This window comes from Perca flavescens, chromosome 4, assembly GCF_004354835.1.
Source record: "Perca flavescens isolate YP-PL-M2 chromosome 4, PFLA_1.0, whole genome shotgun sequence".
NCBI lineage: Eukaryota > Metazoa > Chordata > Actinopteri > Perciformes > Percidae > Perca > Perca flavescens.
In genome coordinates this window covers 3,317,042-3,343,555 of record NC_041334.1, presented here as the reverse complement: position 1 = coordinate 3,343,555, position 26,514 = coordinate 3,317,042, and the positions used below count along the sequence as shown (strand labels likewise).

The 26,514-nt window shown below is 42.5% G+C and overlaps 1 protein-coding gene across 1 annotated transcript in view; it reads right to left on the bottom strand.

Moving 5' to 3' along the window:
- Positions 1-26,514, bottom strand: part of dock3 (dedicator of cytokinesis 3) — a 267,193-nt gene that overhangs the window by 106,710 nt on the left and 133,969 nt on the right. The window contains exon 5 of the mRNA XM_028577073.1: positions 7,823-7,878. Within this exon, the coding sequence (XP_028432874.1) occupies positions 7,823-7,878 (56 nt within the window). The remainder of the gene's footprint in view (positions 1-7,822; positions 7,879-26,514) is intronic.

Here is a 26,514-nt window from a genome sequence, read left to right as displayed (position 1 = left end):
AGCGCAGGCACACACACACACACACACACACACACACAAACACACACATAGACACAGACCCACACACCCAGTGTCAGAAATGAGTAGCATCAAACCCCATATGCTGACATTAACCTCAGGGTTAAACGCAGGACAGCCGCCGTTTGACCACTGCGTCCTTAATGGGAGCTGACTGTCGCACTAACACGCCACTGTGTTAAGTACACACATATATACACACACTTTTATACGCTGTGCTTCTAAAAGTATGTTTTCCCTCAAAGTGTTTTTACAGTAGAACCACTGGGCTTCATCTGCAATTTACAATAAACATGGGTCCTTATAAGCAACAAGAAATGACAACCAATGCTGCCATTTCTCTATAAAGGACAGGCTCACTTTAGCAAGCCAAAATATCAACAAGTCTTATAAAAAATCGTTCTCTTTGTCAGTGTATAATGAAGCACTATGCACCTGCATAACCAGTGTTTTCCCTTGGTTTGTGGAAAACCTAGGTGCGCGAATTTGGCGGGGAGTTAAGGTGTCCTTCTTAAAGGTCCCATGGCATGAAAATGTCACTTCATGAGGTTTTTTAACATTAATATGAGTTCCCCCAGCCTGCCTATGGTCCCCCAGTGGCTAGAAATGGTGATAGGTGTAAACCGAGCCCTGGGTCTCCTGCTCTGTCTTTGAGAAAATGAAAGCTCAGATGGGCCGATCTGGAGTCTTCTCCATATGACATCATAAGGAGCAAGGTTACCTCACCTTTCTCTGCTTTGCCCCCCCCCAGAGAATTTGGCCCACCCATGATAAAGAGAGAGACATCATGGTGGCAGTTGGTCAAGGCCACACCCCCAACCTCCACCTTGCACTTCAGATACAGTATTAGGGGACCACTAAGGTCTATATAAAAGAGACTTCAGATACAGTATTAGGGGACCACTAAGGTCTGTATAAAAGAGACTTCAGATACAGTATTAGGGGACCACTAAGGTCTATATAAAAGAGACTTCAGATACAGTATTAGGGGACCACTAAGGTCTATATAAAAGAGACTTCAGATACAGTATTAGGGGACCACTAAGGTCTATATAAAAGAGACTTCAAATTTATGGCTTATTGCAAATATGGTAAGACTGTGTGTCGGACTTCAGCAGCGGTGCTGCTGCCTCGCCGCCCGGCCTGCCTTCCTTCACAGACCCCGGCCTGCTGTGAGCTCGGTTAGGCTGGCAGCCCTGACTGAGCTCCAGGGCCTGTAACTCCCCTCTTCCTGCTAGCTAAATGGCCCGTTGTGTGAGAGTGAGAGCGCAGTCAGCGCGCTTGTTACACCAGCAATCTCTTACCACATGTTACACACAATGTCACGCCACTTAGCTATACAACATACCTAAAGGTCTTATAAAGCTAACAACGGTGTCCGATTTCAAGTTAATGAATATTTGTGAAGTTTAGCTAGGTATTTCGTTAGCTGCAACTGTCCCTTCAATCCTATCTATGTGTAGCTACAAATCACAGATAGTTAGCTTAATTTTTGGTCGTAATTCGAGTATATTTACAGTTTGAATTTCGTCACGCCACTTATACAACATCTAACTAAATGTTTTAGAAAGCTAACAACGGTGTCCGATTTCAAGTTAATGAATATTTGTGAACTGTAAGGGTTTCATTAGCTGTGACTGTCCCTTCAACCCTAGCTGTGTGTAGCTACAAATCACGGATAGTTAGCTTCATTTTCGGCGTAATTCCGAGTATATTAACAGTTTAAATTTCGTCACCCCACTTCTACAACATCTAACTAAATATCTTATAAAGCTAACAACGGTGTCCGATTTCAAGTTAATGAATGTTTGTGACTTCCAGAGGAATTCTAAGAGGAGGCTAGCTAGCTCCATCTAGCCGCAGGCTCTATCAATGAGACTCGCGGACAAGAGGCGTGTATTTCACTGATCGTTTGTTTAAATAACTCAACACATTATAATTACACACATTATAAGATTAACTGGAACCTGTGGCAAGAGATTCCTGGCGTTACAAGATCGCTGACCGCGCTCTCGCTCACACACACACCTGGCATTAAGAAGAGGGGAACTGCAGGCCCTGGAGCTCTGTCAGAGCACCGGCGTTTAGTAGTCCATTAGCCCACAAAACAGGGACTTTGCTCGGGTATGAAGTGCTGTGGGTTGCCAGCCGTAACGGAGCTCAATCGACCTCACAGCAGGCCGGGGTCTGTGAAGGAAGGCAGGCCCGGGCGGCGAGGCAGTAACCCAGGCAGCACTGGCCGCTGAAGTCCGACACACAGTCGGACAAAATTTGCAATTAGACATACATTTTTGTAAAACAGCCCATATTTGAGCTTTACATAGGTGATTTCTCGCATAAAAAAGTTTCAGAAGTGAATTTTGTAATGGAATAGCAAAGACTTGCATGACCTAGATTCAGAAGACTACCTGATCTCAGGTCAGTTGTGTAGCCTACTGTATGTAAATGTTGGGGCGTGACTGTTCTCTTAATACACCCACGGCTGTGACAAAGGTTCTGGATTTTGAGATGCTTACGTACGCAACTAGCTTTGTTGAGATTCGCCCGTTTTCAGCGGCAGTTTCAAAATATGAGATGGGAGAGAGAGGGGGGGGGAATGACAAGCAGCAAAGGGCCGCAGGTCTGCGTCGAATCCGGGCCCGCTGTGTCGAGGAGTAAACCCCCACACATGGGCACCCACTCCACCAACCGAGCTATCCGGGCACCCTCTCTTTGCATGTTTTTGTGTCTCTTTTGGCGTCTCTTTACTCTGTTTGTGTCCCTCTGTGCTAATTTTGCATCTCTTTTTTTTACCTAATTGTGGTCCGTTATAATCACCATATCTATGTCTAAAATGTTGCAAAAGCTAGGGCAGATTGTGGACAAAACTTAAAAGATGTCCAACTACAGTCATAAAAGCTGAGAAAATTCTTTAAGTTACATTCATTTGGCTTAGGACGCTGCACAAATCAGCTCGGGTGCTGCACCTGAACCTTACAGTCCAAACGCAGGGAGAACCCTGATAGTAATCGTGCCCAAAGGGTCTGATGTAACACTGATCCCAGGTGACGGGGCTCAACTGAAGCTCCTAATCTTCTCTCTTTCTAACATGGGACTTACAGGAAGACGTTTGTTTAGGTGTGTGCATCTCTGAGTATAGATAGGATTCAGATTTCATTTTCTGTTAACTCCATGTGTGTTTTTAAAATTGCCTTTCCATGTGTTTGTGCAGTACAGTAGTATGTTTCAGAGTGTTTAATACTGCCTGCATGAATGCAGTGTGTGTGTGTGTGTGTGTGTGTGTGTGTGTGTGTGTTTTACAGGTTTATTTGTATCTTGTGTGTAATTCCTGAAGTGCTGCTTTGTGATATTTATAAATGTCAGCTCTGAGAGTGTACTCATCCTGCAGAGAAGGAGACAGCTGGCAAAGCTTTCCTTCTGTTTATATTGTTAATTATAAATAAAAAAAAGCATACATTTTCAATAATGTACACTTGTGTCACTTACTTTTTAACTTAAACAATTTGTGTTGCGTGCAGTGTCAGCTGGCAATTAAAAAGGAATTTAAAAGAGTTGGAGAGAGCTACGAAGGCAGGACATGAGAGTTGAGGACATGAGAGTTGGCGTGGTTATTTAAAAGACACCGAGGGCCAGATGTACTGACGCTTTTGCGCCCACACTTCAGGCGTATTTGTTTCGCAACGTGCGCATAAAAAAAGCATGGCGAGGTATGTACAAACAGGCCGCAGTGAGGTCAAAGCGCAGACTGCCTGTCGCGGGGACTGAAAATGGCAAATTGTGCTTTTCTGTGTCATGCATATGGATTAATGGGAGGGTCAAGGGGACAGTGGGAGTTTCCCATAAAGACATGGGAGGGGAAGCGTTCACATTCCATTCCAGCAGCTGTTAAACTCCTCGCTATATTACAAATATTGGCATCAGGATCATTTCAAACAGTCCTAGCGTCAGCAGTGGGAATATCTCAGTCTGCACTCAGCCCTATTATAGCACCAGTACTTAACGCTTTGCTACAGCGCACTAGTCAATACATACATTTCCCCACCACTAAGGCCCATTCAATTGCGCGTTTAAATGAGCACAATTTCCGGTATAGTGGGCGGAGGAAGGAGCTGATTACCCGATGAACTGCAGGTTTGGTAAATACGATGTGAGCTGAAGTATCACAGCGTGCGTTTTCTGCGGGTTGGCCGTGGCGCTGACAACGCTACGTTCGCAAATGTACGTACATCTGGCCCTGAGGGTCACTGCACTTGTTTTCTGTTGAACAAATACTCATGTGGAACTATAATTAACTCAAATAATCATGTCAATAATCAATACACACAGTAGTGATAGTAGAGACTGAACACAGTGTCCTACTGTGATGGCGAGGAAAAATCTTTTTTAGGAAAATCACTCAGTGAACTGTCAGTGAACCGTGTTAGTTCCTTTTCACACTTTGTTTTGTGTTGGCAGCGACTTCTCGGTTTGTGTTCCACTTCTTCCAGCACCCAGTGTCAACAACAGCTTTACCTCTGTTTGCTGTCAAATGATCTCCATTTGTGCCACAAAGAGAGAATCCAAAAGACTGGAGTCCAGCCTGTGAGAGTGTGCGCCAAACAATCTAAAACGTATGCTCTGGGTAGCGGTAGCTTTGTCAGGGGATCTGACACACTGAATAACACAAACAGATACATTTATTGACTTTTAATGAGCATTTCACTTGGTATAAAATTGTATAGTTCATATAGTTAGTCCATAGTATGTGCTAAGAGGTTATAATAATAAGAGTTCACTCACATGGAGTGTCGCCTCTTATTATTATAACCTCTTTGGTATGTCCATCATGACTTTGACCTACATATGGCTTGTCGCCCAGGATTTTCAGGTTAAAATGCAGAAGAATGTCCTCTTATAGAGTATATATATTGATCTTTCACTGTGAGGTCATCCCCACTTTGGCCACTCACCCACTTCCCTACACATTATATGCTTATCATTCCAATATGCATCTTGCACACTACTCTTCACTACTTTTTGCACTTTACATCCCACTCCATGTTTACTTATTTGTATATTTGTATTTTTGAAATCAGACTAAGGGCTCCTGCACTCTGCCTGCATGGCGTGAGCATATCGTTTCTGTTGCGTGTCAGCTGCGTGACCTTTTCTATGGCTATGCACACCAGAAATGTGTCTGATAATTACATTTATATCTGCATTTATGTCAAAACCTAGAGACTTTCAAACATCAAAATGGCATTTATTAAATGCATTTGTGTCAAAATGACATATAAACATCTTTTCCTATTCTATTTTGCCTGGAAACACTTCCAACACGCTTGCCTGTCGCGTGAAAAATAGCCGCCGGTTCTATTTCTAGCAGGCACACGTTCTCGTGAGAGGTGTGTGTCACGCAGGCAGTGTGCAAGCTCTATCCTCTTAACATGGGAGCCAAAATGAAAACGGACATGCCACGCAGCTGACAAGCTCACCCCACGCAGCCAGTGTGCAGGAGCCCTAAAGCCTCTAAATTAAACCCTGCCACTGTAGCAGGTGGATTTTAAAATCCACTAGCCACACAGGCTTTTTACCAGCCAATTTGTTTTGCCTCATAAAGGTGAAATACAGGAAATGCACAAGCATCGTTCTTGAACTTGTTAAGAATACACATGTCAGAGACAGTTATCATATACCGACTGCTCCTCTGAGTCCACAATAAAGGAGCAGACACACTCCTCTTCCAGCTGACTTCTCTATTGGCTGTTGAAACAGGAGACGTCTGGTTGAGTCTCCAGAGGCTGGTTATAGAACGTAAGAGACTTGGTCGTATATACCTAGTCGGACCGGCTGACTTCTCTATTGGCTTTTGAAACAGGAGACTTCTCTTACGTTCTAAAACCAGCCTCTGGAGACTCCACCAGCTGACTTCTCTATTGGCTGTTGAAACAGGAGACGTCTCTTACGTTCTAAAACCAGCCTCTGGAGACTCCACCAGCTGAGTCGCAGCGACACCATCACCCGGTTTGAGTCGAGCTGAGACGGACTGGTTCAGACTTCTGAAACTTTTCTCTGCGAAGTTCGAAAACGGTTTTGTTTCGTGTTGTCGCGAATCTTTGGTCTGAACTGAGCTTTAGTGTGCATGACGAATGCTGTGCTGTGTAGCCTTGTTTTTATAGTAAGAGCTTGGAACAAAAGCTAAAAGAAGAGCAGTGAAGTATGCTCATGTTCACACACACACAAACACACAGACACGCACCAGACACTTCTTTTAGACCCACTTGGTCATTTGTCCATAATGATATTTGGCATCATGCACCAGCCGCCTAGATTCAGTAAAACACACTCTGACTCTCCACTCAAAAACTCTCCGCTGGTTCTTTGCCCCGGAGCTCTACTTAAAAACAATACAGGATTCACTAATTCAAATTAATTTACTCTCCGTGCCTTTAATCCAAAAACTCTTATGCAAATCGAGACACGCTCTGTAACTCTGATTAATCGGGAGTTTAAAAAAAAAAAAAAAAAAAAAACTTTTTCCAATCATTATGCAAATGTATTAAAATATGTACTCTTGAACTTGAAAGGGAATCAGAAACAAGGAGCTTCATACCTTATTTAGAGAGAGTGGCTCTTAAAACAACTGATCCCAACTGAAAAACGAGATTTCATCAAATTAGCTCTTAAATGGCTTTCGCTACGAGAAGAAGAAAAAGGCCTCCCGGCACTGTGGGAAAGCAAGTAGTACACTCGACAGTGGCGTCATCCCGAGAGGGGAGAGCAAATCAGTTTGTATTTCCTTACGCTATCAGATCAGTGTTGCCATGGCAAAGATGCAGACAGATACACATACCCTAATGGTATTAAATCATTACACATATCCTGTAGGGCTGTGCAATTAATCCAAACTTTAATCACGATTACGACTTCTGCTCCTAATGACCACAAAAACACATTACAAGTTTTGCAAGTAACTCTTATTTTGTCTTGTGTTCTGAATGAAAAAAAAAAAAAAAAAGTGTCCAAATGGTATTAAGGGAAATTTGACAGTTTTAGGTGTTTTCACTGTTTATTTGTTGGACTTTTTCACCGTTTTTTAGGTTCAATAATTGCAACATCTTTCTAAAAGTCAATGAGTAATCGTGGTAACTAATCGTGAATTGGATTTTCCCATAATTGAGCAGCCCTACTATCCTGTACATGACTTTCACAAGGTGCAGCCGACTGGTTTTAATATACGGAGCACTTTGAAATCTTTTTCACAGCAGGAGAAAAACATGAACAAATACAAGTTTTTGTGGAAGCTGCGTGCAGTGAAATGGATTTGGATTCAGTCGGTCTCTAAGGCAAGGCAAGAAAAAAACAAACAGAGGAAGGAACTGAGTGATAACCAGATAAAAGGATCAAGCTGAAGGGTCTCATTCATCTCGGAAATCAAATAATAACTGTGTGGAAGACAGTCACATGACCTTATTCTTCCTCCCAGCGATATGACAACTTTAGTGTACATCTACACTACTACTACTGTACGTTTTCATTTTTAAGCGACGTTTTGAGACAAAAACGATCTCTGTCCACTAAAAGCTTTTAGCTCCAGTAGCAGAACTAATCTGCCAATCCATATTTACACGTCTGACAACACATATCACATGACCGCTCACACACATTGGGCATGTGCGTGCCAGTGTAAACAGGAAGCGGGTTGTCTTTATTCTGACGTTAACTCTGCAGTTGAAAATCATGGATCTATAATGTTGGAAACACAGAAAATACTTTGGAGAAACTTTCTACTTGTGTAGAAACGTTGTTGTTGTTGTGAACTTACCCTCTGTTGGTGACGATGGCTTTCTTCAAGTGAACATAGCTGGCTGGGAAAACTCCCTGGAAGAGACACAGACAGAAAAAAAAACATTTTAAACCAGAATCAAACAATTTCTTTTTTTATACTAATGAGGATAAATTGTATGTAGCCACGTGCACCATAAACATTTCATGAAAATAAGGCATCCAGCGCACCTTCAAGAGCCTCGGGACTCACTTTCACAGACAAAAACAGTGTTAGCACCACACAGACCTGCATCCGTTGGCAGAAAATGGATTGCCACTGTTTCCATCAGGGCTGTCTTTGATTCGAGAAATTCTCAGTCGACTTACACTAATCGACAGACCTGTAAAACTGAGTTTCTCCACAAAGAATCGAGCAAAAGCACCACTTTAGATCTTGTGTTTACCAGAGATGTGCTCAGACGTTTCTTGGAAATAAGTCATTCAGCATAAAAAAAAAGCATAAAAAATGACTAATCGACTAAAGAAATCTTAGTCGACTAAGACCAAAACAACAGATTAGTCGACCGATCGACTAGGAGGGGGCAGCCCCAATCCCCATAACTAAACTTTGAGATATTTCTGCCACATGCCAGAGTGCTGAAGGCCGAGTCAGCAGATCACAAAAATCATTAGGATTCATCCTCTGGGGACGTGAATGTCTGTCGATATGTCATGGCAATCCATCCAATATTTGTGGAGATATTTCAGTCTGAACTTTAGACTTTGTGAACCGAACAAACCTATTGACTTTACCATCCCTCGAGCCGTGATGCTAGAGTTAGGAAAGCTTATTTTATGAATATTTAATGTACTGTAAAGTACCCTCCACTGCTCTCCTACCTGTAACACAGACAGACAGAACAAGCTGCAGAACATGTAGAGAGAAGACTAGCTGCCCTGTAGCACATGCAGTGTGTCTCCGAGGTGTACTGATCAATAATTCATGGGGGGGACGGGGACTGTGAAGGTTAGAATAAAAGCTGCTGGCATGTCAGCCGGGTCGCTTCATTTGGTTTTAATGACTTAATATAAACTCTCACAATATAGCTACAAAACACAGTAAAAACAAACTGTAAAAGGTTGTAATATTATAGCAGCTGGGGTTTCAAAAAATACTGTTAATAAAAATAAAAATAAACAGTAGTTTCAATAATTTAAGTTGCTATATGTAGCGCCGACGTTTTCCTTTTACTCCGTGTTTGTGTTTGCTTACTATTTTCTGTGCCCTTGTCCCCCTGTAACGTTACTTGTGTAAAGCATCTGTGGGTTCCATGAAATATATTATTACGTTGGTTGCTACAACTAATTATTATTAATCTTAAAGTGCTAATATTATGCTCATTTTCAGGTTCATAACTGTATTTAGAGGTTATATCAGAATAGGTTTACATGGCTTAATTTTTATGAACACCATATTTTTGTTGTACTGCACATTGCTACAGCTCCTCTTTTCATCCTGTGTGTTGAGCTCTCTGTTTTAGCTACAGAGTGAGACATCTCACTTCTGTTCCATCTTTGTTGGGAGTCGCACATGCTCAGTACCTAGGTAAGGACTACTAGCCAGTCAGAAGCAGAGTATGAGGGCGTGCCACGCTTGCAGCTAGGCGAGCATTATAACGTGTGTTATAAAGTGATATATATAACACAATAAAGTTAAGGGAAAAAGCCAAAAAGCACAATATGAGCACTTTAATGCTTTGGCTCGTGGCACAGTGACAGTGATACCTGGTTTAGCTCACGCAGCTATATGACCTCCCGGTAACCCTTACTCAGAAATCTACAGTTGGCAGTACAGCACCGTAAAGAAAAGACCTTTTACGACAGCAGGTGTGGTAAAAACACTACCGCTCTGGTCCAAAGCGGACGCTAGAATCAACACAAACTGAAAGTTACATGTAGCCACTTTAAATATAGTTTGTAGCTTTAATTTTATAGGACATTTAACATATTTCTTGGATTTTTTTATGTTTAATGAGGGATATTTACAACAGTGTAGATAAAAACCTCTTTTTGGTAATTAAAAAAATAATTAAAGAAAAGTTAGTATGTCTTTTATGTAACTTTGACCTTTTTATTTCAAACAAACTGTTGTGTAAAAGTGAAACTCCTGACTTTAATCTTGATTGATTGGCTCATTAGAGTGAGTACGGTGCGGTACCAATTAACTTTAGGGTGGCCGGGGATTTAGTGAAAAATATATAGATTAGAAACACTCTTTTGTTTGGCTGTTTTATGCAAATTAAGCTCAATCCATAATGTTTAATTTACAGTTCAGTGCCCACTCACTTTATGTGTATTATTTCTCCATTCATCATGAATATTTTTTGGCGGACATGTTTGTAGAAACATTTAGAGCTGCAAAAATGAATCGATTAATTGATTAGTTATCAACTTTTAAACTTGTTATTTTCATTTCGGCCACAAACAGAGTGACAGCAAGCACTTTGTACAATGAGAACATTTTTATTTTAAACTTAAAGTAAATAACATGGACTAATTTGATCCTATAGTGTGTTACTCTGCACTTGCTTTTTGATTATACAAATAATAACGCAAAATTATCATCTTAAAAAAGAATATAAACTGTCTCTCACATCACATAAATTATCAACAGGTAAGTAAGTGGTCTTGACTCGGATTTCTTTTTTTTTTCTGTCACTGTATTGACTGTCTCTCATTTGGACTCGGTCTTGACTTGGACTTGAACCTCTTCGGACTCGGTCTTGACTCAGTCTCGACTAGTCCTGGTCTTGGACTTGTCTTGACTCTACAAAGGTGGACTCGACTACAGCCCTGGTTAGTTGCAGCCCCAGAAGCGTGTATGTTTCACAGAGATGCTGCTCATCAACTTGCCCAGTTCTGCTACTTTTAAATTACTTTATTTTCCCCTTAATGTTTCAGCGCGACAGATGTAAGACAGTGATTTCACCGCAGGTCTCTGACGAGCCAATCAGTGCCTCCGCAGCATGCGTGGCCCCTGTTGCGTGGCCCCCACTGACACCCGCTGATGTCTCTGCCTGGAACGAAACTCTGTGCTCTACTTTGTCTTCTACACACTATAAATGCTACCCGCATTAGTCCTCCTCCAGTGTGGAAGCAATTATGTATTTTGTGGCATTAAATCTTTGTATCTCAAGTGGCTCGGGACGTATTTTTATGGAAATTGGGGAGTGTAGAAAGAAAAAGCTGTTGAATGAACAAAGTGTAGCTGGTGCTGCAGCGGTCTACTGAGGGAAAGAAGAGCAGACGCAGAGGAGGGAATCTATTTCAGGACTTGACGTTAGTGGGTGTATTTGTGCTCGGTTGTTCGTTCATGTATAAAAACATCCTCTACTGTATGTTTGTGTGTTAGGATCCTATTTATGGGTTCCCTCAGTTGTCAGCCAGCCTGCATGCCGATTCAGAAAACATCCATACAGTATTAGCTTAGGTGCAAGTACTGTCGGGGTGTAAATCACAATACGGCATTATGTGGATTCCTGGAACGATATAATATTTACAGATATCACAAAGTCTGCCACGATCGATTTCGATTCAATTCAGGGGCCCGCGACCGATATAAGACGACACATTAGCCCATTTAACTCAATCGGCTACATTTATATACATACAAAAAGCAACTAAAACGGGCGCCCGGATAGCTCAGTTGGTAGAGCGGGCGCCCATATATAGAGGTTTACTCCTCGACGCAGCAGGTTCGACTCCGACCTGCGGCCCTTTGCTGCATGTCATTCCCCCCTCTCTCTCCCCTTTCAAGTCAGCATCTGTCCTCTCAAAAATAAAGGCTGGAAATGCCCCAAAAAATTATCTTTAAAAAATAAAGTTTAACTAAAATATGATGTAATTCAGTCACTTCATTACTAGACTCTTCCAGACATGTACCGTAAATTAAAAACAAACCACTGTTTTCAATAAAAAAAACAGTAAATATAAAGTGGGAATTTCAAAATAAAAGCGCATCTTAAAGATGACGATATGTATCGATGTTTTCACTTTGTATCGATAATATCGGATCTTTGAGGACTGAATCGATACATTGATCCAGAATGATGTATCATTACACCCCTAGGTGCAAGCGTGTGTGTGTGTATGTGTGTATGGATTAATGTCCTATCTGTGCTCTGAAAGCTCGGCCTGCAGCGGTTGGGGAAAGAAAGCCACCCAGTGCCATCGAGCATAATAACCCTGCAGTCTTATTCGACTTCTCCTGTCGACAGAGATGCATTCTGCTGCGCCTGTCAGAAGACCTTTTAGGGTCGAGCGTGGCATAATAAAACATAGGGGAGAACCTCCCTCTGTTATTCAAGTGTGAATGTATTTTTAGAAGGGATGAAGAGGGGAGAGAGAGAGAGAGAGAGAGAGAGAGAGAGAGAGAGAGAGAGAGAGAGAGTCGGAGAGAGACCTATTAAGAGACGAAGAGACAAGAACAATAGTGCTAAGGAGAAATAGAGTAACTGTGGTTAGTGGTGCATTTGACAGGAGTGGTTCAGAGGTGTCGGCCCGGCCTCCAGGGAGCTCCATCAATTACCTGTCTGCTCCGAACCAGAAACACACATAGGGCCCTATCTGGCACTCAGCGCAATTGCCTTTCTACACCGACGCATGTATCATTCCTATTTTGCACCCGACGCACAGCGGACTTTTCCCTCTACAGACTCACGTCGGTAAATAAGGGGGAATGTATTTGTGCTCCCGGGGGCGGTTCAGCGAAAAGAGGAGGCGTGTTCAAGCGTTCCCTGGTGCTATTTTGCAGTTTCCGCCACTGACCAGGAAAAACCTAGTCTAAAGTCAGTATTTTCAGATGCTATTTTAGGGGCGTAATATGCTTGGCCATAATGTAGTGTGCGTACAACGCGCATACACTTTGCTTCTCTCATCTACACGGACGCAACATTTTTGCATACTTGCGTTTCAGATCCTTAAAATAGGGCCCACAGTGTGGAAAATGTCCTCTCCGTAGTCAGACTAGTCTCGCATAGCCAGACCTTCCGCAGCGCTGCACACAGCATTCCAGGATGGGGGAAAAAAACGTGCTCTGGTTTCATCGGTATTTCTTTAAACCAATCACAAATCCGCCGAACGGAGCCACGGTGCCTCTGCAAAATAGCCAAAATGTCTTTTTTTTGGTTTAGCGTGTGTACGTTCAAAAGTTGATTTAGAATCACACCACACCCACATGCACACACACACACACACACACGCACACACACAGTTCCTGTCTCTGCAGTTAGTTGTGACAGTAGATGGTTAACAGGTCAGTGAATTCAGCAAACCCTCAGGCTCCTCTCTGACGCTCAAAGTGTGTGTGTGTGTGTGTGTGTGTGTGTGTGTGTGTGTGTGTGTGTGTGTGTGTGTGTGTGTGTGTGTGTGTGTGTGTGCGCTTTGTTGTTCCCAATTTAGCTTATGGTGTTGAAACAGCGGTTCACTTAAAAAAGGTCATTTTGTGAGACAGAAAGAGAGAGAAAAGAGGGAGACGGAGACAAGACGAACATAAAGGTGAACGAGTTCCTCAGACACAGAGAAAGACAAGAGAAAGCATAAAACAGATACAGAACCCGGAGCACGAGGGCGAGCGAACAAGAGAAGAGGAACAAGGCTGCAGTAAAAACGTCATCGGCCCACAAATAACACAGTCTCCCTCCGGAGCAGTCAGCCACAAATACCGCGCGCCACCTTGTTTCGACCTGTTTAAAGTGTCTTCCAGGGGCCAATCACATGTCAGATGTGACGCCTCTCTACATACAGTTAAAGGGGTGATAGAATGCAAAACTGATTTCATCCTGTCATAGCTGAATAACGACAGTTCGGTGGGTAAATAGGACACACATATGAGCTCAAAATCCAATTGACACCCCTTTACTATGAAGATTTCATATTTTGAAACTGCCGCTGAAAACGGGCGAATCTCAACAAAGCTGGAAGTTGACGTCAACCTCCCAAAAACCGGAACCTTTGTCAGCCCATGGGTGTATTAACGGACTCCAGACTAACTTTTTGCCTTGGTTGCACTGGTGCGCCTAACTTTTTTTATTTAGGTGCACCAGCACAAAATTTAGGTGCACCCAAATTTTTCCTTGCATTGCCGTAACGCTGAATGCCGATATAGCTCTGTATTTTTTTACAAAGTGGGCTAAATGTTCAGTTTTAAGTCAAAGCCACTTCTCACAAGCTCTTTTATTAAAACAGGGTTTCCTTTACCAGTTTGAAAATATACAGCTGCAACACATGTAAATGAAAGTTATCTAAAATAAATAGCCTAGGATATATAAAAAAAATATATATCTGAGAAAGCTCCTTCATAAGCTTTCAAAAACAATAACAGACTGATTAAAAGAGAAAGAGGATGCAATAGCTCAGAGGTTTGACTCCGACCTGCGGCCCTTTCCTACATGTCATCCCCCCCCCTCTCTCTCCCCTCTTTCATGTCTTCAGCTTTCCTATCAAAATAAAGGCCGAAATCTTTTAAAAAAAAAAAAAAAAAAAGAAAAAAAAGAACGACCGAAAGACCGAGGGAGTGTGATGGACTGAAGCATTATGCTAGGCTACTCAGAGAGTGATGGCTGACTCATTAGCAGCGTTACACCCGTCTTGTGTCGGATATGAAATGTCTGTATCGTCACTGCGCTGCATTTTTATGAACTATGATCCAGCAGGCTCCGTCTTACACGCTATTACTCAACCAACTGAAGTTAGTCGCATAATAACTTCTAATGTGTGTTTCGCCGTGGCGGCCGCAGTAACAGAGAGTTACCAGCGGAAACACTGGTACCAATACAGGTTTCCCTCTCATACTTAACAATATACAGCTGTGTTAATAACAATTAAAACTGTAGACAAACGTCGGGAGTTTGGACCAGCGGCGCTGTGTCTCTCCATGTTGCCGTGTGTAAGTGAATGGGGGGGGGCTGCGTGGAGGAGAGATCCAAACACAGGCACAGCTTTCCAGATGGAATGGGTCATGTAACGCAACATTAAACCATATCCATATAAACGACATTGCTTCGTTAGTGGAGAGGCAGCGGATGCGAGGACGTTAGGTGCACCAGTACAACCTAGGAAACATCTTAGTCGCACCCTTACACATTGGTCGCACTCTCGAGCCCTGTATTAAGAGAACGGTCACGCCCCAACATTTACATAGGCTACACAACTGACCTGAGATCAGGTAGTCTGAGTCGGAGTTCAGCGCCGGTGCTGCCTGGGTTGCTGCCTCGCCGCCCGGCCTGCCTTCCTTCACAGACCCCGGCCTGCTCGCGATATTACGAATCCCACTATGGCCACGCCAAAGACCCGCCCTTCAATAGCGTTCACACACTACTATTGGCCAGGCGTCCATGCTTACATGTACAGGTCCTATCCCCTGACCAATCCCCTAACCCTAACCTTAACCACTCGAGGTGAAATGCCTAACCCAAACCAATCGGGCTGCTTCGTAGGGCGGGTCTTGGCGTGGCCATAGTGGGATTCGTTTTGCGGCCTGCTCTGAGGTACTTGGAGCTCCGTCACGACTGGCAGCCCACAGCACTCCATACCCACGCAAAGTCACCGTCTCTTGGGCTAATGGACAACCAAATGCCCCTGCTCTGAAGAGCTCAAAGGCCTGCAGCTCCCCTCTTCCTGCTAGCTAAATGCCCAGTGTGTGTGAGTGAGAGCGCGGCCAGCGAGCTTGTTATGCCAGCATTCTCTTACCACAGGTTTCAGTTAATCTTATGTGTGTAATTATAATGTGTTGAGTTATTCAAACAAACGATTGGGGAAATAAACGCCGCTTGTCCGTGAGTCTCATTGATAGAGCCTGCGGCTGGTTGTAGCTCTATCAATGAGAGCTAGCTAGCCTCCTCTTAGAATTCCTCTGAAATTCAGAAATATTCATTAACTTGAAATCGGACACCATTGTTAGCTTTATAAGACATTTAGATAGATGTTGTATACGTGGCGTGACAAAATTCAAACTGTAAATATACTCGGATTACGGCGAAAATTAAGCTAACTATCCGTGATTTGTAGCTACACATGTAGCTAGGATTGAAGGGACAGTTGCAGCTAACGAAAGCCCTACTCTTCACAAATATTCAATAATTTGAAATCGGACGCCATTGTTAGCTTTATAAAACATTTAGTTAGATGTTATATAAGTGACGTGACGAAATTCAAAATGGAAATATACTCGAATTACGCCAAAAATGAACCTAACTATCCGTGATTTGTAGCTACACATCACATCCAGCTCTATCAATGGGACTCGCAGACAAGCGGCGTTTATTTCCCCAATCGTTTGTTTAAATAACTCAACACATTATAATTACACACATTAAAAGAGTAACTGGAACCTGTGGTAAGAGATTGCTGGCGTAACGAGCTCGCTGACCACGCTCTCACTCACATACACGGGCCATTTAGCTAGCAGGAAGAGGGGAGCTGCAGGCATAGACAGTATATAAGGTTGCAGGCCCTGGAGCTCTGTCAGGGCAGCAGCGTTTGGTTGTCCATTAGCGCAAAAAAACAGTGACTTTGCGCGGGTATGGAGTGCTGTGGGCTGCCGTGACGGAGCTCCAAGTACCTCATAGAAGGCCGGGGTCTGTGAAGGAAGGCAGGCCGGGCGGTGAGGCAGCAACACAGGCAGCACCGGCCGCTGAACTCCGTCACACAGTCTTACTAAATTTGCAATTGGCCATCAATTTTCGTAAATGGCCCATATTTGAGCTTTTTAAAGTTAATTTCTCGCTAAAAAAAGTCTCAGAAGTGAATTTAATAACGAAATAGCCCGATAAACAATGTATAACTTTGCAGTATCTGAAATATGAGACCTGCTGTCGAGTCTCCCATATGTTTCTATGTAGTTTGTCAAACCAATCAGCACGTAGCTCATTATATATGCTCATGAATATTCATGAGCATACCATATTTGAAAGAAAAGCTCTTGTTCCAAATAGAGCCATATTCACAGGGTAGTTAAGGGCCTAATGAAATAGCATTCGGGCAATTTTCAGCCCAATCAATGTTACATACCCTATTATACCCTATATAATCATTCTATCACCCCTTTAAAGGAAAAGAAGGAGACAAAGAGATGTACGGTGGAGAAGACAAAGGGAGGGCTGTGGCAGAGAGATGTATGCAGACCCTTGCCTCTTCTTTCTAACCTGTAAATCCTGACAGACGTTCACTGGTCGTCAAAAGTGCAGAACATCCAATTGTTTGTTTCCCACAATGGTCCAGGAGACAAATCAGAGCAAATACAAATAATAGTTAAATACCTAAATACCCCGAGCGCCACCGTGTCTGCTCTATTGTCCATATTTTAGATTGAATGCAAATGTGCGTCTGTTTATGCAAACAAAATGGGCTTGCTTTCCCATTTATACGCTAATATACCGTGTCATGCGACGTCCAACTGTGTAAAGGGAATTGAGGCTCTCGTTTCCATGGTTTCCCGGGCTCAGACGTTCTCTGTGACACGTAACGGATTGGATTTCATGCATTGTTACTTGCATATGATTTAGCCATTAACGAAGCAATATACAGTAATGGAGCATGTGTGTAAAACGAAAGAAAGAAAGAAAGAACAAAGAAATTCTTAGTTGACTAACACTCGTATGATTTTGTCGACTAATGGATTAGTTGATTTAACCCTTCTGTTGTCTTCCAGTGGACCATGACAACGACAACTTTTTGTTTTTTTCTGGGTCAGAATTTCAAATTCAAACTATTTTAATTTTTTTTTTACATTTTGGTCGTCTTTTCAACACTTCTGCAGATTTTCCCTACGTTTTTGTCACTTTTTTCCCACGTTTTTGTTGATTTATTTTCTTCAAATGCTATAAAATTGAATAAAAAACCCCATAATTCAATCAAAGTACTGAACTGATTTATTTATTTAAGATTATTTTTTGGGGCTTTTCTGCCTTTATTCAACCGGACAGCTAGGTGAGAGAGAGAGTGGGTGGATGGGGGGGAAGATATGCATGAAATCGCCACAGGTCAGATTCAAACCCTGGACCTCTGCGTCGAGGCATAAACCTCCAAGTATATGTGCACCTGCTCTACCCAGTGAGCCAACCCGTACACAACTGACCATTTATTTGACTTGGAGCGCTGTATGGAACCATCCATGTCATGAGGTGATGGCCCAGTGGATATGACACGTTCCTTTGGTGTAAGAGACCTGGGTTCAATTACCACTGTCATACATCAACCAATGTGTCCCTGAGCAAGACGCTTAACGCCTCCAGAGGTGTGTGACCCCTGACGTACACTATATATAGCAATTGTAAGTTGTTATTTTGTTTTGAAAAATTGGTTGAAAGAAAACTGATATAGAGACTTTGAAAATGGGTCAGAAATGGGCCAGAAATGGGTCAGACCCGAGGACAACAGGAGGGTTAATCAACAGATCTGTAAAACTGAGTTTCTCCACAAAGAATCATGCAGAAGCACCAGTTTAATTATTGTGTAGAACAGAGACGTTTCTTGGAAATAAATCATTCAGCACGAAAAAAAATAAAGAAATTTTAGGCGACCAAAACCAAAAGACAGAGGGCAGATTAGTCAACTCATTGACTATCACCGACCTTTTGAAGCAACTTTTTGAGACTAATTTCCGATAATAGAATAAAATGTCGAGTCTTTGCGCTCTCGATCGTTGGGTGTAAGGTCTTTTTCCCGTCTTGTTGTTCCGACAAAAAAAAAAAAAAAAAATCCAAACAAGGTAGGCAACCAAGCCGGCAAAGTTTCACAGATAGCAGCCGAAATGGAAACGTCAACATTCATCCTGGAAGGAAGCGGAAAAGACCGCCCAAGAAAAATAAAGAGTGACCTATGCTCCTCAAAGAGCAAAATGGGTTACAATATGTATAACTGACAGTCAAGTCGAGTGATTTCACTGAAATCTGGCTTTCACCAAGCAGCCAAACCACTTTACATTTCCACAGGATTATCTGTCTAAAAAAGATGGCTTCAGCTTGAGGACAAGGGACAGATTGGACGTGAATGCTGTCCTTAATTTGACGAAGTGTTTAAAGCAGCAGCTCAAATATTCCGGATTAGTCACAGTGTTAATGTCCCATTTTACATCAGACAGGTAGAACTGGATTTAAGAACACAAAACGCTTGAAATGAACACAAATTTCTACATGCAGGACGCACAGGAAGGGGTTTGTATATAATCTTAAAGGTCCCATGGTTTTTTAACGTTAATATGAGTTCCCCCAGCCTGCCTATGATCCCCCAGTGGCTAGAAATGGTGATAGGTGTAAACCGAGCCCTGGGTATCCTGCTCTGCCTTTGAGAAAATGAAAGCTCAGATGGGCCAATCTGGAATCTTCTCCTTATGAGGTCATAAGGGGAAAGGCTACCTTCCCTTTCTCTGCTTTGCCCGCCCAGAGAATTTGGCCCACTCATAACAAAATGTTGAAATTTCGACCCAGAAAAACCCAAAGTTGCACGGTCGACAGGAAGACAACACAAGAGTTCAAAACAATGTTTTAGTTCAGCAGCAGGGCATCGGCTGTGAAAGGAACAAAAAGTTAGAGCGCAGATTGAAGTGGAAGAGAGTCCTCGCTGATCTCTACTTGTAAAGACAGTGGGCGGTGACCACTTAGCCGTGGTACAGAACTAAGGCCATATCATATTTTAAAAAAAGCACACTTTAAATATCGCCGCGTTGAGCTTAAAGCACTTATGAACCCTTATCCAAGTCAGTAAACCACAGGGCTATCAAACACTGCACCAAAGGTCATGTCATAGTTGAAAGCATTAGCAGATTGCATCGTGGTTAATGTGTTTGGTTTCGCTTTCTTTAGCTCGTTGAGCACACTCATCTCAACGTGACCTATAGCTCCAGTGGGTGAGAGAAATCTCCCGACTCAGCACTTATCAACACACATGGAGGCCTGCGTGTTAAGTGCTGCACAAGAAACGTTTTATAGACCTGTATCCATCAAATCAGATTTGGCCGTTCAATATGACTATTCGACTATTTGTTCCATTTTTTTCTTCTTCATACGGACTATCGAGCCACGCTCGTGGCTCGATAGTCTGTATGAAGAAGAAAAACATACTGTAGTATTTGCTCATATATTGTAATCAGAGACATGCGTGCAATATGTTATGCTATCTGTAAAACTGTTTATAGACCTCCCATGTAGCTATAGTCAAGTCAAGTCAATTTATTTATAGAGCACATTTAAAACCAACCTAGGCTGAACAAAGTGCTGTACAAAGTTACATTATGTTAAGAAAAAGAATAAAAATGTGTTTTTTTAGACGAGACTTAAAGCTCTCGGCAGTAGAGGAGGACCTATTATGAATGGGAAGTTTGTTCCAGAATCTCGGGGCCACAACGGAGAAGGCACGATCCCCCTTTGTTTTCATCGGAGACTGTGGAATAGCTAAAAGGACCTGATTAGACCATCTTAGGTTCCTGGAGGAGTGCTGTAGGGTAAAGAGATCACTGTAATTGACATAAGTAGCTGAGAAATATATTGTTTGCCATTGTAATTTACCTGATAAGAAGACGTATTTGAATGGCGATACCAATTATTTTATTTAAGGTCGGAATAGTTTATTCACTTTCTTCATTAGAGTTCGATGCCAAAATGGATTCCTCTCTCGTGTCAGCGCGGTACATATATATTTCAATGCAAAAAGTCCCACCAAATATGCATTGCGTTTCCCCTATATTTATTCAGTGTCGCACTGCCGTGAGCCAGCACCAAGCAGCTGTCTGTGTTTAGTTTACGGGTGTAACAGCAGGACAGTCGAGTGTGTTAGGCACTTTCCTGAAGTTCACTGCCAGGTTTTTGAACGGGGTTTGGCTCAAGGTGCCAGTGATTAATCTGCACCAGTGGTGTAGTCTACGTGATACGCAGTATACCCACTAAGAAAGCTCCAGGATTTCAATATACCCACTTAAAAATGCCCAATGACACCCAACAACATACTTTCCATTATATGTGCACGATCACGGAAGGCTTGCGACAGAAACTACGCACTATAGCTTTAAATAAAGTAATATAACATAAATGAAAGATCCCCTGAAAACAGGACTTTTCTGTAAACAACCAGGGATATGTAACATTATACCTGCATTTATATTTCACTTGTGATAAAAACTGTAAAGATAATAATTAAAATTAATCAAATATGTTAAATCAATATAATTCAACGAAATATTTCACGTTCGATTAAATGCGGTCTTCGCGATTAGCTAATTTATTCTAATCGCGTTCAGATTTGAAAAGGATTAACCGTAGTCCGAGGTCATCGTAGCCTTTCCCCCCTCCCCTTCTCATTTTTATTCTTCTCTCTGTGATTTGTCTTATTACAATCACATAGCACATTCTTCCTCTTCCCCGCTGTACAGTAATTACACTCGCCTGTGTTTCATTCTTATCGCACCTGCTGCCGAGCTACCATCAGTCGTTGTGTTCTGGTCGGTTCTGTCACAATGCAGCTGTGCTTCACTCTCCGCTCCTCTCTTTTACCTTTCTTTCTTCTCCTCTGTGTCGTCCTTCTACTGTCCTCACGGACTTTATCTTCCACCCCTTGCGTCTTCTCTCTTCTGTTCTGAGCTCTTCTTTTTGACTCGGCTCGGTTCATTGTCCTCGTTGCGAGTGAGAAAAAAGGATTGTGTAAGCATCTTCATAATGCACTCGGGTCTATAATTGAATCCGACTCGGCTCGGATGATAAAATTACAGTGATTACATCACAACTGTACATCTTCCTCCTTTGTTGTGGTTGGATTCTTCAACAATTCTTCAACAATGAGCGCTTTTCTAAATAGTCTGAGGGAGACGTTTCCACCGCAATGAGATTCTAAAAGAAAGGAGAGCCATAACGAATATATATATATATATATATATATATAAATATTCACATTGCTCTGTTTCCACATTGCAGGCCGCCCTGTTGAATTTAAAACCGCTGCCCCTGGCTGATATTTTTGGAAGACAGTTCACATCTAGTCGTACTTTGCAGCTATGCGAACTGACAGCCGTGTCCAAAAGACACACGCGCTCTGCGTAACAATAAACAAAAGCATCAGTTTTGTACCACCGTCTTTCCGAATGGATTTGTAGCCGTTCCTGAGTCTTTTGAGTTTGGACTGCAATCTCTCCCTAAATGTAGGTCAAGGTACGGTTACACTTCTTTTGTTGTAAGTTGATATCAAGTGTCAATACTGGCTGAGCTGAGTTATTTAAATGTGCCAGAATAATGTCTGCTGTCTCCATTTGTCATCTCAGGAAAAACTCCACTGTAATCAATCAACTACAGATCACATGTAGGTAGCCTGTTAGTCATCTGTCTAATGTTCACTCGGATTAGAAAGCCTCAGATACACATGAGAGGAACGAATCATTCAGCCTCGGTCTGATTTCATTCTCTTTTTCTGGAAATTATGTCTGAAATATGGGGGTTGTCTTATATTCGAAGACCAGACATTCGTGAGTTCACGCTGTCGAGATATTCTATTTGAATGGAGAGGGTACCGGTGTAACAGAGAGTGTTGCATTATGGCTTGCTCTGGTGTCTTAAATTTGAGTCATTATGGTAATTAAGAGAACATAAGGAAATTGCTGAAGGTAAGCATCTGAACATGAGTTTTCACCATAGACTCTGACGGACTATTTTTAAAATCAATAAAATCAGTTCCCCGGAGAGCCGTGCTTATCCGCGGTAAAGGTAACCGTGCCGAGCGGGACGCAGGCTTCATCAGTAGGAAACCTCTGTATGAGTAGCCGTGTAATAAGCGGGATAATGTAGAGTGAGAAGGTCATGATTGCGAATTGAACGCCTTCAGGGTGATTCAATCAGGCTGCATCGGGAGCGTGCCTATGTTCCCACAGCCCTATGTTCTGACATTTCTAAGATTTTTTTTCACTGAAAATTAGGCCCTATGTTCCCACAACCCTATGTTCCCACATTTCTAAGATTTTTTTCCCACATTTCCTTTTTCATAAATTTGTATCAGATTTTAGCCCCCTAACCCCAAAAAAATTGAGGGAGGATAGGGCTTAAATTGAAGGGAAGTGTAGGAACATGAGACCTAATTTTGCACGTAAGCGCAAGCTTATCTGTCCTCTCTGCAAGACAGAAAGCGGTGCTCCGACACAAACACACACACCCGCGCACACACACGCAGAGGTGCGATCGGCGCAAACTACGTCGGCTGTTTTGTTGAAGTCACAGTGGGTGATGCGGATAAAGTGGTTTCAAGTATGGTTACAGTTTGTAAAAACTTCACGCTGAAAGCGTTTGCTGCTATATGATATTAAAAACAGTCACGGTGCTGTTGACGTTACACTTCCTCTGAGACAAGCAGCAGGCTCAACAGTGTGCAACTGTGCCCTGGGGACTGACTGACAGGCTGTAAGGCAAGGCAACTTTATTTCTACAGCTCCTTTCAGCAACAAAGCAACTCAAAGTGCTTTACATGAAACATTAAAGAGCAATTGAAAACGGTCATGATGAAAATACAACAGGCTAAACAAGTTACAGTGAGTAAGAAATGAATAATTATTCAATTTAATAGGTTGTAGGGTTTGGGAGGAGAGAGGGTTTTTATTTTTGTTTAATTTCTTTAGAGTGTAACATATTCTAATAAAATAACATAATGTTCTAAGTACATAGGATAAATAGGTTTGGAATTATTTTTACAACTGAAATAATTGTTTTGTAATTACAGAGGGAAAGTACCGAAAAAAAGTACCATAATTTCAGGTATCTGTAACAATATTGGTTCAGATGCGAAAGGTACCCAACCCTAAGGGTAGTAGCCTAAACAATACATGTTTAATTTTAAGGTGAATTCATTGTAGTTGTAGACCAGAGCTGGTATATTTTTTAAATATTTTGTTTACTGTCATGACAGCAATGGTGCCTTCTATGTTGCATCTTCAAAAGTGACACTGAATTTGAAACAGCACATTGTAATTTCTGCATCTATTATTAAAGTATTTATTAGTAATACAGTGGAAATTAGTAGAAATGTGAATATTTGTTTAGCATGTTGATTTACGGTCTGTGCCCCTAAATTTCCTGGTTGCGCCCCTAAAATTTTCAGTGGGGGGCCACTGTGCTCCTAGTGAAAAAAGTTAGTCTGGAGCCCTGGGAACATAAGGCTGTAGGAGTATAGGGCTGTGGGTCCATTGGGGTGTGGGACCATTGGGCTGTGGGAACATAGGGCTGTGGGACCATTGGGCTGTAGGAGCATAGGGCTGTGGGACCATTGGGCTGTGGGAACATAGGGCTGTAGGACCATTGGGCTGTAGGAGCATAGGGCTGTGGGACCATTGGGCTGTGGGAACATTGGGCTGACCCCGCTGCATCACCCTGTCGGGGTTCTAATTGTCAATAATGACCGGCTCGCTCTACATTATCCCTAACTTACATGACATACCTGCCTCCAGTAGGGGTGGTACGGTTCATGAAAAAACACCCGAACCGCTCGGTTCGCTAGTCTCGTTTCGCTAGTCTCGTTTCGCTAGTCTCGGTTCGCTAGTCTCGGTTCGCTAGTCTCGGTTCGCTAGTCTCGTTTCGCTAGTCTCGGTTCGCTAGTCTCTGTTCGGAGCGTGTATGTACCGCACGGTTCGTCAGTCCACTGTTAATGTGCACTAACCTCTTACTGCCGTAGTGCCCACTTTTTCGACACCTATGTTAAAACACTTAATGGAAATGACGAGCAGGATGGGCGTGACAAACACAACCCATGGCAGCTGATTGGACGATTGCGTCACATGGGTATGGCTGGTCCCTAATTTCAAAACAGACTGTCATGGCGGCTCGTTCAGAATACGATCTCATATTGTACTAAAATAGTTCACCGAAACGTGTTTCTTAAAACATTTTAAGCGAGAAATAGGCCATGCAGTTGCTGAATCTGTCTTCATTTCAGATCGACAAAGGTCAGTTTAAAAGATTTTCGTCAGATTTTGAGAGACACCGAGCCGACCGGTCCTCAAGTGGAGTGGGGTGCCGCTGCAGGTCACGTCCATAGACAGTATATAATGTCACGTCACCTGCAGAGATGTCAGGTGGGAGAGAGGCTGCCCAGAGCTGGAGGATGGGCCAGCGTCGTTTATAGTCTGGTGTGTGGGAACATTTTGGATTTCATGTTACCTATGATGAAATAAAACAATATAGAACTGCCACTGTGTGCATGTTTTGTGCAACATGCATTCAATATGCTAATTTTAGCTATATGCTGAAGTATATTCTGGAGTGTTAAAGATTAAAAGAAAAAATAACAAGAACCGTACAGAACCGAAAACCGTGACCCTAAACCCGTGATACGAACCGAACCGTGGGTTTTGTGAACCGTACCACCCCTAACATCCAGCACGTAGGTATGTAGGGCTGGGTACAGAATTCAATATTTTTTAGGCACCGTCCGAATTGCCTCTAAATTATTGAGTATCGAAAAATTCCTCGTCACTCAATACCCAATTTCAAAACCTTAGGAGTAAATCTTATCAGAATAAGTGAGCTAAATAATGTCTAAAAAAATATTTTATGAAATAAAAATGAGCACAGAGACTCGGCTCACGCAGTAGGAGCCGCAAAATAAATCAAAAGATTTGTGCCGTAATGTAATATGTTGTAATTTATTTTTTTTGTTTCATTAAATTGGTATTGAAAAAAGTAGCGTTTAGTAACTGGTATCGAAGTTACAGTATTGGAATTGGTACCGGTATCAACATTTTTTGAATGATACCCAGCCCTATCCAGCACTTCCTTTAATTTGTCGAAAGTCCAAACCATCCACAAAATGCTGCACACTAGTAACGAACCGGACCATGGTTCCATTTGATCCAGACTAAGACCACCTCTTTTTCGTCGGAACAAGGTCCGGCTGTTTGGTCCAGACTTTGATCCAGGGAGGTTTGACACCTTTAGTTCCAGACCAAACAAGGTAGGGCCTTCATTGTTGGGGAAGATTGGGTTCTTACTCAGAACAAACTGCACTAGTTTTCCCACATCTCTGTGCAGTTGTTTGATGTCTCACATTTCCATTTAGGAGACGTCAACAGTCTACAGACTTCTACTTCTTCATCTTGTGTTCAGGCTGAGTCTGAATAGATCCTCTGTCCATTTCTAAATTGCATACAAGGCGCACTCAAGACACACACTTACTGGCAGCTCACAGAGCCAGAGAGTGTTGGAGTGGTCTAAACCATGTTTGTATTGTGCCAGGTGTAATCCCCACTCTCTGTTCCCTGCAGAGAGGAGCCTTTTATGCCCGGTTTGAGGCTGCGGTGAGGAGCTCGACATCGCAGAGTGATAAAACACACCAAAACCAAACATCTATCTAACCTCCTCATCTTTTTTCCCCTCTTCCTCTTTTTGCTTTCAGATTTCCAACCTGTTATACAGGAGGATTTCTTTTCAGTGATCGATAGCTTTGAGCCTTCCTTTGAATTCAGGGATGCTGTTTTAATGCTGTTTATCGAGAAGGACACAAGAGCACGTTACCTGTGTCAGCTCAATGCAGAGCAGGCAAAGTCCACAACACACACAAACAGACGTAACACATACACAAACTCACACCCGTTGCAAGCACACAATTCAGTGTGGAGAGAGAGAGAGGGAACTACCAGCGACAGCAGCGGGAGTAAAGAGGTCCACCCTGACAGGCAGCATCCCGTACGTTAGCGAGCTCCGCCTTTGTTTCAGTTCTATTTGACAGACT